General features: G+C 40.7%; 2 protein-coding genes across 2 annotated transcripts; both read left to right on the forward strand.

Moving 5' to 3' along the window:
• Nucleotides 1-207: 207 nt before the first annotated feature.
• On the forward strand, nt 208-2,032 carry LOC115356800 (uncharacterized). Its single transcript, XM_030048064.1, has 2 exons — nt 208-279; nt 480-2,032. Exon 2 carries the CDS (start codon nt 607-609, stop codon nt 1,840-1,842), a length of 1,236 nt encoding a protein of 411 aa, XP_029903924.1. The 5' UTR covers nt 208-279; nt 480-606; the 3' UTR covers nt 1,843-2,032.
• Nucleotides 2,033-2,348: 316 nt separating this feature from the next.
• Nucleotides 2,349-13,243, forward strand: LOC115356798 (H-2 class II histocompatibility antigen, E-S beta chain-like). Its single transcript, XM_030048063.1, has 6 exons — nt 2,349-2,520; nt 5,708-5,998; nt 7,727-7,943; nt 8,386-8,453; nt 10,953-11,066; nt 12,986-13,243. Exons 1-6 carry the CDS (start codon nt 2,349-2,351, stop codon nt 13,009-13,011), a joined length of 888 nt encoding a protein of 295 aa, XP_029903923.1. The 3' UTR covers nt 13,012-13,243.
• Nucleotides 13,244-13,821: the final 578 nt, after the last annotated feature.

Consider the following 13,821-nt stretch of genomic DNA (forward strand, 5'->3'; position numbering starts at 1 on the left):
CAACGGTTTGTTTTTAATCTTTGTAAAATATCATTAGAAAAATGAAAAAAAATTGGCATCATGTAATTTCACTTTGGTAATTATTCTTTGTTTTTGTTTTTTTTTTTGTTTTTTTTAGAAATGTATTATTTATATTTATGTACTTACTGATTTATAACTCTTATAATTTATTTTAACAGCTATACCACTCTCCAGCAAAATAAAAACCGCTCGCCACAGGCAGCGTGTTAACTCTGACCCTGCAGCAAGAGCAGAATACCTTGCTGGAAGAAGAGAAAGGTATGTTTAAAAAATGTTAAAAATGAAAACTATTAATAAAGCAACATGAAGTACATATTTCTATTGTGTGTTTATTGCTTGGAGAAAATGTGTTCTCTCATTAAGAACTTATTCTGCTGTCATCTATCATTAGTCCAAAAGTAAAACAGACAATACACCATACATTTATGGCATGACACTTTATCACATTACTATTTCAGCTACCAGAGAAGAAAACAGCAGGGAAAGATTCCCTATATAAAATCAAGTGAGCTGTCAGGGAGAGAGAAAAAGAAGCAGAGAGAGAAATGGAGGGCTGCATCCAGCGCTTACAGGGAGAGAAAAAAGATGGCAAATGCGGTGTTAGACCTAACACCGCCATCTATGGAGAACATTCCACCAGTTCTGGTTCATGTAGGTGTAGCACAAGAGCAGCCAGAAAATGAAGGTCAAGCTGTGGTAGACCCCATACCTCTGAATGAAGATTTCAATCCACAAGTGTCCTCCACACCAGAGAGAGATCAGAAAGAGAACACATCTTCAGCAGAGAAACGTTGCAAAAAACTGCAGAATGAGAAATGTAAACTGAAAAAGCAACTCCTAAATCTAAAGAAACAGCTAGCAGAGATGAGAAGACAAAATGATAAATTAAGAAAGAGTGGGAAGAGGTTAATGGCAAGACAAAGAGTGGGCCTAAGTGAAAAATTCAAGCCAAGGGGATGCAAGAAGCTATCAGCAGAGAGAAAGCAAGCAGTTATCAATTTTCTGTCCAGAGATGAAAACAGCCGTCTTTTAGCTGGGAAAAAAGACACCATCACCAAAAATAAACAGAAATTGCAAAGACGAGTTCTGGCAAAGCCCCTCAAGGAGCTGCATGCACAGTATCAGACAGAGGTGGAACAGCATCTCTCTATGTCTTACAGACAGTTTGCCAGAAGACGACCTTTTTATATAACAGAGCCAAAGAGCAGGGATAGAGATACATGTGCATGTGTGGAACATGAAAATGTCCGGCTACTGGTTAATAAACTTGCTAAGAGAGGACTTTTGAAAACCACCAGCATCTCAGAGTTAGTGAGTATGATTGTGTGTGACCCTAAAAACAAAGCATGCATGGATTGTGTATGTCTGATGTGCTGCTTCAATGAAGTTGAATTTCCTGAGACAGAGTGTGCTGAGATTTCTTGGGAGCAGTGGGAGCGGGAAAAATCAACAAACGGAGAGAAAACCTTTGCAAATGTTTTAAAACAAACATACACGGGGACAATCCAGGACTTGAAAGAGCTGTTCCACAAAAAGCTTGAAGCTTTAGCCATACATCAGTTCAACTGGATCCACCAAACACAACAGTTTCGTGACCTAAAACAAAATCTCACTGAATCCGAAGCTGTTCTTCATGTTGATTTCTCTGAAAACTATGCCTGCAAGATGAATACAGAAATACAGGCGTATCATTTTGGAGGCAGCCGAAAACAGACCACATTGTCCTCTACACAGTCCATGGCACCAAATCATATGCAACACTGTCAGACAGCCTCCGCCACGATGAGCGGGCAGTATGGGCACACCTGGAGCCCATACTGAAAGAGCTTCGAGCAACCTGCCCACAGATTACAGATCTACATGTAATCAGCGATGGACCTGTCACACAGTACAGGAACAAAGCCAACTTTTACCTCCTTAGTACTGTGCCTTTCCTTTCTGGGTTCAAACACGTGACATGGAACTATTCAGAAAAGTCCCATGGGAAGGGTGCCCCGGACGGCATTGGTGGTGCCGTAAAGAGGGATGCAGATCTCTACGTTCAACGAGGAGGTGAGCTGCAGACTCCACTGGACTTGTATGAGATGCTGGCCAAAAAAACAGAGTCAACAATTACTTACCACTGGGTAAGCGAAGAGAGCATTCAGAAATATGATGATATGATTCCAGGCAAATTGACGGCTGTGAAGGGAACCTTAAAGATACATCAGGTTATGTCTTCCCAACCTGCACAAATTAGTCATAGGGAGGTGTCCTGCTTCTGCAAGCATGCAGACATAAAGACATGTCAGTGTTACCAGCCAGTAAAAGTAGACCTGAGGGATACCATGCACCTCACTGTGGATGCCCCAAGCACTCCTGAGCCACCAAGTGAAGAAGCAAATTTTCAAGACTTGAATGGCAAGTTTGTGATTGTCATCTATGATGAGCTTCCATATGTAGGCCAGGTCCTTGATGTTGTGGGAGAGGAAGTCCAGGTTAGCTCCATGCGGCAGTCAGGTGAAAAGAACTTATTCATGTGGCCACAAACTCCAGATGTCATTTTCTACTATAAAAAAAGATGTTCATGCTGTCATCTCAGAACCTGAGCCAGCAACCTCACGCTACTCTAAGCTGAGCAGCCAAGACTGGGCAAAGTTCAGAAATGCCTGGGGTTAAAGAAATGTATGCGGTTAACACCTTAATAAAATGTTTATTCATACTTGTTATATTTGTTCAGTTACTTGTTATTACTAGTTATTTGTTCAGTCAAATGAAATGTTTGTTAAAAACAAAGCCATAATTGTGTGCTGCATTTATAAATGTTTGTTATTAAATAAAAATCTTTATGAAATGTTTGTGTTAATAAAAAATCTGTGAAATTTTAATAAAATCTAGTTTAAAACTTTCTTTTGTATGGAATTTATTGATCTTTAAATAGGTTTTTAATGATATGAAGTCTTCATGTCATTTGGAGCGACCACTCATCATTTGGTGTGACCAATAAGAGCAATAAGTATATTAAATTCAAAATAAAATATTTAATTTCTGAGGCTGAAATATTAACCACAGATACAGTATGCTTAAATTAAAGGTATTTTTTCAAACATTTTTATCATTTTTATGCACTTTACAGGAAAAATAAGTCTGCTACCAACATTTAAAAGATGACGGTGACATTATAGAATAAAAAATGAAATCATTATTTACAAAAACTCATAAGAAATGAAAATAGTTTGTTTGTAAACACTTTATATAACTGAGAACTTGTAAAAACAATATAAAGTATGTTTGGGAAATACATTAATTTTAAAGTAAATCATGGTCGCACCACATGACATTTTTTAAGGCCACAGTGAATTCATCTAGATGAAAAAACATTAAAATCACTTAACTTAAAATTTTAATATGAATTTATGTGTACACAACATTCTTAATGCCTTGATAATTGCAATAGATTTTCTATTTTTTTGTCTTTTAAAATTGGCCTGTTGAAAATCCTTATACGTCATTGACCCACATATAAACAATTTAATCATTACAGCAACTCATTTAGGCTGTTTGCCGTTAGTTCTCAACTATGACTAACGATTAGCTCGCGATTAGCATCAAAACTGAAAATATATACTTACACATACACATTTACACATATATGAAAACATCCTCTTCTCACAACACAACATAATCACATAACATCAGTATATGCTCACCTAACAGGAAAAACAGCATAAAAACGGCAACTTGAAGTGAAGGCGGCTAGCGGAAACTGGCTACAGCTCAGCCACGTCTTTCCCCCTCTCAGCATCAGTCAAGTGCAACCCGCGAATTCCCTGCTCTGAGGTCGCCACTCTACAGCCGTAAAGCGGAGCTTAGTGTTGTAATTCTTAAAGAGACAGTGTACCTGTTGACACTAAAGACATTCTGGCTAGATAACCAGTGGGTTACACTACCACTACTGCTAAAAGTACTGCTACCACTACTGCTAAAAGTACTGCTGCCACTACTGCTAAAAGTACTGCTACCACTACTGCTACCACTACTGCTAAAAGTACTGCTGCCACTACTGCTAAAAGTACTGCTGCCACTACTGCTAAAAGTACTGCTGCCACTACTGCTAAAAGTACTGCTACCACTACTGCTACCACTACTGCTAAAAGTACTGCTGCCACTACTGCTAAAAGTACTGCTACCACTACTGCTAAAAGTACTGCTGCCACTACTGCTAAAAGTACTGCTACCACTACTGCTACCACTACTGCTAAAAGTACTGCTGCCACTACTGCTAAAAGTACTGCTACCACTACTGCTAAAAGTACTGCTACCACTACTGCTAAAAGTACTGCTGCCACTACTGCTAAAAGTACTGCTACCACTACTGCTACCACTACTGCTAAAAGTACTGCTACCACTACTGCTAAAAGTACTGCTGCCACTACTGCTAAAAGGACTGCTACCACTACTGCTAAAAGTACTGCTACCATTACTGCTAAAAGTACTGCTGCCACTACTGCTAAAAGTACTGCTACCACTACTGCTAAAAGTACTGCTGCCACTACTGCTACCACTACTGCTAAAAGTACTGCTACCACTACTGCTACCACTACTGCTAAAAGTACTGCTACCACTACTGCTAAAAGTATCGCTAAAAGTAATGCTACCACTACTGCTAAAAGTACTGCTACCACTTCTGCTAAAATTACTGCTACCACTACTACTAAAAGTATTGCTAAAAGTACTGCTACCACTGCTGCTATAAGTATTGCTAAAATTACTGCTACCACTACTGCTAAAAGTACTGCTACCACTACTGCTACCACTACTGCTAAAAGTACTGCTGCCACTACTGCTACCACTACTGCTAAAAGTACTGCTACCACTACTGCTAAAAGTACTGCTACTACTACTGCTAAAAGGACTGCTACCACTACTGCTAAAAGTACTGCTGCCACTACTGCTACCACTACTGCTAAAAGTACTGCTACCACTACTGCTAAAAGTACTGCTACCACTACTGCTAAAAGTACTGCTAAAAGGACTGCTACCACTACTGCTAAAAGTACTGCTGCCACTACTGCTACCACTACTGCTAAAAGTACTGCTACCACTACTCTACTGCTAAAAGGACTGCTACCACTACTGCTAAAAGTACTGCTGCCACTACTGCTACCACTACTGCTAAAAGTACTGCTACCACTACTGCTAAAAGTACTGCTAAAAGGACTGCTACCACTACTGCTAAAAGTACTGCTACCACTACTGCTAAAAGTACTTCTACCACTACTGCTAAAAGGACTGCTACCATTACTGCTAAAAGTACTGCTACCACTACTGCTAAAAGGACTGCTAAAAGTACTGCTACCACTGCTGCTATAAGTATTGCTAAAATTACTGCTACCACTACTGCTAAAAGTACTGCTACCACTGCTGCTTAAAGTACTGCTACCACTACTGCTGAAGTACTACTACCACTACTGCTAAAACTACTGCAACCACTACTGCTCAAAGTACTGCTACCACTACTGCTAAAAGTCCTGATAAAAGTACTGCTACAAGTACTGCCCTGTACTGCTGCCACTACTGCACAGCCCTGCTCCCACTACTGCACTGTACTGCAATAACTAGTTAGGACCAGTACTTCATCAATATATCAATAACTGATCAGTATGTTAGTAGTAGTAGTAATGTAATAGTAGTAATAATAGTAATGTGTTTCTGTTTTTTCCAGATGGATTTATTGAATATGATTTGTGGCGGTGTGCATTCACCTCCTCTGAGCTGAAGGACATCGAGTTCAGCTACTCTAAACATTACAACAAGGTGGAGTACGTCAAGTTCAGCAGCTCAGTGGGGAAATTTGTCGGCTACAACAAACACGGCATTTACACCGCAGAGCGAGCTAACAACAACACTGCACAGCTGGCAGGGTGGAGAGCTCAGAAGGAGAGCATCTGTAAACCCAACATTGAGGGCTACTACTCTGGCATACTGTCTAAGAAAGGTGAGCTGCTCTTCTCTCTGCACCATCACCATCATCATCATCATCATCATCAGCATCACCTCTATAAATAAAACATCACTGAGTAAAGTCTTCACTACAAAACTCACTGGTCACAGTTATTGATTATTGATTATTAACAGAACAGTATAGAGGGTTTTCACCGACATCACGTTCTGGGCGCTAACCCGGATGCGCGGCCATATTGGAGGTACTCGATGTAAACAACTGAATGGACTGCAATGGAGACTTGTGCGCTTGGTATAGTTTAAGTGGGTTTAGCCATGTCAAAACAACAGAAAAGCTCATCAAAACTCGTCCAAGATGCAAAGGCATATAGGGATGGACTTGGAGCACAAGAAAAGGCGCGATATTTCGAGAAATTACGCTTTATTGGTGGCACAGATCCCTACGAGTGGGCTCCCTCTTCTCCCTCTTGGATCCATGACGGCCCGGTGATTCTTCCTCCAGTTGCATCCCGATATAGTCAACTACCTGGTTTTCTCACCAAGCCCAGACACAGCCAAAGACCTTAAATCCTACAAAGGTTTGGAGGCCTATAACCAGACGGTGTGTGGACGGGTGAGGGAGACGCAGTACCAAGTCATCACCAAAAATCATCGGTCAAATGGTCAAACAAATTAGATTCTATTTATTGTCTTTTTATTCTCCCGTGCACCCAAAGTACTGAGCCCTAATTTCGTTGCATTATTATACTGTATATGATTGTGCAATGACAATAAAGATTTATCTATCTATCAACGTCCATTGTGTTAAGGCCAAAATAAGTAATGCAATAACGTCCTAATCATCCTAACTTTAACTGTATGATGTAATTCCGACACTCAAGGTGTAGCCAAGTAACTGTCAATCTCTTTTTTATTTTTAATTTCAAAGACCCGCAGTTTGCTATCTACACTGCGCACTATCTGAGTTAGTTTCATAGTGTTTTATTCAATCATGTACAATCTGACACACAAAAAACACACACTTTTGGAAGTTGGTAATATTCCAAATGTTTTTCTCGGTCTGACTTATTGGTACGTCCTAAAACACGGCAATAATTAACCATTTTTCTTGACGACGTTCGGGATCTACTATGTGTGTATGGTTTGTTGTGGTACATGGTTTGAGTACCTCCAATATGGCAGCTTCCGGTCTGTTGACGCGCCGATGACGCGTCATGAAAACCCTCTATTGATCCAACAGAGTGAGTTAGTAGAAACTCATTTAGTGTTTCTACTGTTTTAACTTGAGTTTGAATAAAGTTTGTTGAATGTGTAGATCTGCTGTCAACATGAAATAACTTCATTTCATTTCTCTAACAGATTATCGTGTCGTTTGATTTAATGGAATTTTAATGGGAAATCATGTTAATGGTATTCAGCAGACTGTCTCTAAACTATTTTAATCATTTGTTCGTATGCACCTACAGTATTAATATAATTAAAAGGTATCTGTATTATTGAATATAAGTCAATCCTGTGTTTTAAACTACTACAACTGATACCACTAATAGAACCAGTGCTGCCCTCTGCTGGCCACACTCTCATACTGCAACTAATACTGCTACTACTAATACCACTGCAGGAGCCAGTAAGTTTGAAAATCCCTGATTTATTCTACCAGTGGCGCCCTCTGGTGGGAGTCACACCCACATGATGATGATAATGATGATGATGATGATGATGATGATGATGATGATGATGATGTTGATGTTTCTGGTCCCAGTGGAGCCCTCTCGTGTCACACTGCGCTCGGTGACGCCCCCTGGTGGGAAACACACCCACATGCTGATGTGCAGCGTCTACGGCTTCTACCCCAAACACATCAGTGTGAAGTGGCTGAGGGACGGAAAGGTCACGACCTCTGATGTCACTTCCACTGAGGAGCTGGCGGACGGTGATTGGTACTACCAGATCCACTCCCACCTGGAGTTCACGCCCAGGTGAGTCCAGAGGCCTCAGAGCAGCTCAGCTGAGCTTCAGCATCAGCACACACCAACACCTGACTGTGTGTGTGTGTGTGTGTAAGTGACTGTGTGTGTGTGTGTGTGTGTACCTGGTATTGCTAATGTTGTGGGGACATAAATCTGTTTACACAGTCACGTTGTGGGGACTCTCCTCCCTTATGGGGACAAAAAGCAAGTCCCCATAAGGGAGCACCATTAATTTTAGGGTGAAGACTTGATTTAAAGCTAAGATAACTTTAGGGTTAGGTTAAGGTTAGGTTTAGGGTTAGGGTTAGGCAGGTAGTGGTTAGGGTTAAGGTTAGGGTTAGGGTAAGTATCCAGGAAATGAATGTAAGTCAATGTAATGTCCCCAGAAGTGATGGAAACCAATGTGTGTGTGTGAATGTGTGTGTGTGTGTGTGTGTGTGTGTGTGAGCAGGTCTGGAGAGAAGATCTCCTGCATGGTGGAGCACATCAGCCTGAGCGACCCTGTGATCAGAGACTGGGGTAACTACCTGTCTGTCTGTCTGACCTGTCTGTCTGTCTGACCTGTCTGTCTGTCTTCCTATCTTGTTTTTATATATATATATATTTTTGACAGACAGTACATCATATGCCATCATCACAAAATAGAAGACATACACATCATCCACTGTCCTGTTTTAAAATTAGATCAGATCAGATCAGGAGCCTTACATCTAGACAGACAGCCCCTCTATTGAAGTCAAGAAGGAGCCCCAGACCTGATCTCTGCCCATTGCTCTGAATGGGACTCGCTCCAAAGCAGCCGTTCTTGTCATTGGTTCAGTCCATTCCTTAAAACAGCAGGGAGCAGATGACCTCCAGTGTCTCAGAGTTATTCTACGTCCTGTAGTAGCAGCCAGACGTGTCCATAGTCTCTGTCCTCCAGTCAGAGTGTTGTTGTCTGGCAGCAGACCCAAAACACACAGAGCTGCAGTCTGGGTGAGCTGGAATCTGAACAGATTATTTACAGTTTTTTTAAATTGCTAAAACACATTTCACAAAACTTTCCTCCATTTTCCCAAAACTCTAAACACAACACACTTTTCTAAAGCTACATACACAAAACCACACCTTCTCTTTTCAAAACTCAAACTTTCACACCAAAGCAGCTGCTCAAAGCCTGCAAAAATTTAAACACTATACGCATCATTACACACTACAACAAAACAAGTGAAAACACAGTGTTCAGTGTGTGAGAATGTTCTTTTTATGTTTTTTCACAACTGCCAAAGCACAGTTTTAGAAACCTTACAGTATCTGTTCTCAAAATATATCACTGTAGGGTATTGGGCATTCACAGATTTGTGTGTTTCATATGAACAGTATGTAAATCTACAGAAAATACAGTATGTACACTACAGTACTGTATCACAACTCAATGGAAACACTACAGAGGATCCATTACACACAACAATACTTATTGAAAACACAATGTTCAGGGTGTGATGTTTTTTTTTTTATTATTATTTTTATTATTTATGGAACTATACCACACACACACACACACACACACACACACACACACACCACAATCATTGTGCGGCATCACCAGTAGCGGTTTTAGGCATGGGCGAAGTGGGCATTTTTTCATGTCACGTGGGGGGCGACACGAGCGCCAAAAAAAAACAAAAAAAAAACATCAGCACTGCAAAGCAGTTTTCTATTACCGTATTCATCTGAATATAGGACGATATTTTTTCCATTGAAAATGCCCTGAAAAAACGCCCTTGTCTAATATTGGGGGTCTAACCAAATACTCATGTATTGTACTTGCATATGTAAACCAGTAGGTAGGCTCGTCTGATGCCGCGATTACCGGCGAATGGCTGCATTGTGCAGTCAATAATCAAGCATGCTGTCTGTGTCAGTGTCCGCTGTGCTGCTGCAGCCGCGTATGAACAAAAGTTGATTTATAATGAAAGGTATATATGGCAGTAGTTGCGCACCGCTCACCTGTCAGATCCGGCAGACCTGACCGGGTGAGCACGGCACCGGTCGGCATTAGCCCTGATGATGGCAGCCGGTGGCTTTTTATGCAAACAAGTTTTTGTCCATATAAATAATATTTTTCCAAAAAAGGTATTTGTGCAGCCATCGAGTCCAACCGGAATATCCTCTGTGAAAATGTGAAAGTGTTTTCAGGTGTTCAGAACAACAGTCAATACACTAGCACAGTATTGTACAGTAGTACTGTAGGCCACTGAGCAACACAGTATGTGCACCCACTGTACTGTGAACTGTGTACATGTACACTGTGTACATTTGGAACCTTCAGCAAACTGTGCACTCTGAACTGGCTTATATAGGTGTGCTCACATCATTTGCAACGAGTGTCTTCAATTTTGAGTTGTTATGTTTAATGAATGAAGCCAGGTATGTTCATTGTGTTCAAATTTTGCTGACTGTGGCAAGCATTTTGCATCACATGAGCTTTAATTTGAGAATGTGAGCAGAGTTTTTTGCAACTTGTGTTTTAGCAAGACAAAATGTGTTTAGATTTATGAGAAAAAGAGGATTGCATTTTGTGAATTGTGTCTTCATGTGAAATGTGTTTATGGTTTTGGCAAATGGAGGCTAGTTTTATAAAATGTGTTTAGAGAACTGGTCATTTGGTTTAGAGAATTGGGTTTTGTGTTTTAGCAATTTAAAAAAACTGTAAGAGGGGAACAGCCCTTTCCCACAGACGCACTTTTTTTCACAAGAATATAACAAGAATATAACAAGAATATAACAAGTACACACCTCCAGCATGTCACTGTCCCTAAGTTTTAGACTGTCTGTCTGACCTGTCTGTCTGTCTTTCTGTCTGACCTGTCTCTCTCTCTCTCTCTCTCTCTCTCTCTCTCTCTCTCTCTCTCTCTCTCTCTCTCTCTATCTGTCTGACCTGTCTGTCTGTCTTTCTGTCTTTCTGTCTGACCTGTCTCTCTCTCTCTTTCTGTCAGACCTGTCTTTCTGTCTGTCTGACCTGTCTGTCTTGGTCAGATCCGTCTCTTCCTGAGTCTGAGAGAAACAAGATCGCCATCGGAGCTTCAGGTCTGATTCTGGGTCTGATCTTATCTCTGGCTGGATTCATCTACTACAAGAGGAAGATGCGAGGTCAGTCCGCCGGACCAGTTCAGACCAGTTCAGACCAGTTTAATTTGTTTTGTTAGGCCACTGGACCAGCTTATACCTTTGTTCACCAGTCCTGGCCAGTTTGTACAGGTCTAGACCACCTCAGGCCAGTTTGGACCAGTTATGACCAGTTTAGACCAGGATGGACCGTTTGCTTTCAGGCCATTTTAGAGCAGTTTAGACAAGTTCAAAGCAGTTTAGACTAGTTATGACCAACTCTGACCAGCTGATATTAATTTAAAACAGTCCACACTGTTTCAGACCAGTGAAGGGCAGGTTGGACCAGATTAGTCTGGACTGGTCAGACAAATTCAGAGCACTCCAGACCAGTTCTGAAGTTCCTCGTCTTTAACCCTCAGATGAACCCTGGACATTTTTGTCCACCTCTCATACTTTCCCAGCTCCCCACGGTCAAATGAAAGGTCACTGGTGCCTGATTTTTGGCAAGGAGGTGTACCTTAGGGTAAACTCTGGATGTCCCGAGTTTTAGCATGAAAGACCATTTTTTGTACTCGTAATGCAATTTCACAACATCCATGTGGGCCCATTTTCACATGTAAATTTTAATCTTCATATTTTTATGACTTTTTTTTATAAATTGGTTGCAATAATGAGAAAACTCTGCTGGTGAAATTTTTTCTCAATCAGACAACATTTCCCCCTCTCTCATCGACCGTGAAGTTTAGCCACAGACTTAACACAGTCTTTTTTCACACGTGAATAGGGAAAAATTTCATTCTATAGATATCACCATGAAACTTACCAAGTTGATTACTTATAATAAGCCAAACAAAAAATGTATTACAAGTTCTTTGAGTTTTTTTTGTGTACATGAGCAAATTTCAAGTTGAACTTTAAGTTTAGCTAGTTTTCATTACGATCCTTATATGTTTTTGCAGCAAAAACGACTGGTCAGGAAGGGGTTAAAATCTTGAAACCCATGTCAAAAGTGATCTCCATGTTTAGTCAAGACCTAGCTCTGTATGGGTCACAAATATTTTGGGAGTAACTGCTTAAAACAGATGTCTAAATGTCACTCTCTATAGGTGGACATTTTTGTTCAGGGGTCATGGATGTCGTAAAAATTGAAGGAGCATCTGAGGGTTAAATCAGGACGGATTCTGGTTCAGACCAGTGTAAACCAGTTTAAACCAGTTTGTCCATCACAGTAATGAGCGTGTCTCCTCTGGTCTTTACGTCAGGACGGATTCTGGTTCAGACCATTTTAAACCAGTTTAAACCAGTTTGTCCATCACAGTAATGAGCATCTCTCCTCTGGTCTTTACGTCAGGACGGATTCTGGTTCAGACCATTTTAAACCAGTTTAAACCAGTTTGTCCATCACAGTAATGAGCATCTCTCCTCTGGTCTTTACGTCAGGACGGATTCTGGTTCAGACCATTTTAAACCAGTTTAAACCAGTTTGTCCATCACAGTAATGAGCATCTCTCCTCTGGTCTTTACATCAGGGCAGATTCTGGTTCAGACCAGTGTAAACCAGTTTAAACCAGTTTGTCCATCACAGTAATGAGCGTCTCTCCTCTGGTCTTTACGTCAGGACGGATTCTGGTTCAGACCAGTGTAAACCAGTTTAAACCAGTTTGTCCATCACAGTAATGAGCGTCTCTCCTCTGGTCTTTACGTCAGGACGGATTCTGGTTCAGACCAGTGTAAACCAGTTTAAACCAGTTTGTCCATCACAGTAATGAGCGTGTCTCCTCTGGTCTTTACGTCAGGACGGATTCTGGTTCAGACCAGTTTAAACCAGTTTAAACCAGTTTGTCCATCACAGTAACGAGCGTCTCTCCTCTGGTCTATACATCAGGACGGACTCTGGTTCAGACCAGTTTAAACCAGTTTGTCCATCACAGTAACGAGCGTCTCTCTGGTCTTTCCATCAGGACGGATTCCGGTTCCCACAAACTGAGGCAGGAATCCTGAAGCTTCATCCTGCTGAGGGAAAAGGCAGCTGGGAGTTGCTGTGCTGTGTTTTCAGTGCTGCCCCCTGCTGGAGAGGAGGACATCCAGGATGGAGCTCAGCTTCCTGCTCACAGCCTCAGCAGCAGCTGTTTGAAACCTTTAGTGCCTTAACAGATTCTTATATTTCTGCTGGAGTGAGATGTCTTCTTGGTACAATAAACCTTTGGGCAACACTGTCACATTTGAATTTTAGCTGGTAAATTATAATAATAACTTTATAAAACAATAAAGAGCCTCCATGTATTCTCAGAAACAGGAACCAAATAATAACGAGCCACAGTCAAATATTAATTAATATATATGTTGTACATGAACTATATAATTGTTAATTACAGATCTCATCACATATCCTCCATTTGCGTTTAGATTAACTCTCTGATCACACACAACGTGATAAACTCTTTCAACCTTTCTGAAAATGTCTTCATGCTTATCAAGCTTGGGTGAAAATCATAACCATCATTAATAAACAGTGTGTTAATTGCTACATGATGCTTATTAACTGATTTGAATGCTGAAGAAATCAGTGATCAAGTATTTGCTTCAGCTGTTAATAAATGAATCGTAGACGCCATGTTGTTCATTTCATTCAACGATTCATCAAAAATAAATCATTGCTTCATCTTAATTATTAATCACCTAATGAATCATCAGTGTGTGACTACAAAATGGTTTGTAAACAATAATAATGCATAATGAGTGTAGCAGCTGGTGATTAAAGGGGTTAGTAAATGCTTAATTAGTTATAAATAAATAT

This window comes from Myripristis murdjan, unplaced genomic scaffold (genome assembly GCF_902150065.1).
Source record: "Myripristis murdjan unplaced genomic scaffold, fMyrMur1.1, whole genome shotgun sequence".
In the NCBI taxonomy this organism is placed as follows: Eukaryota; Metazoa; Chordata; class Actinopteri; order Holocentriformes; family Holocentridae; genus Myripristis; species Myripristis murdjan.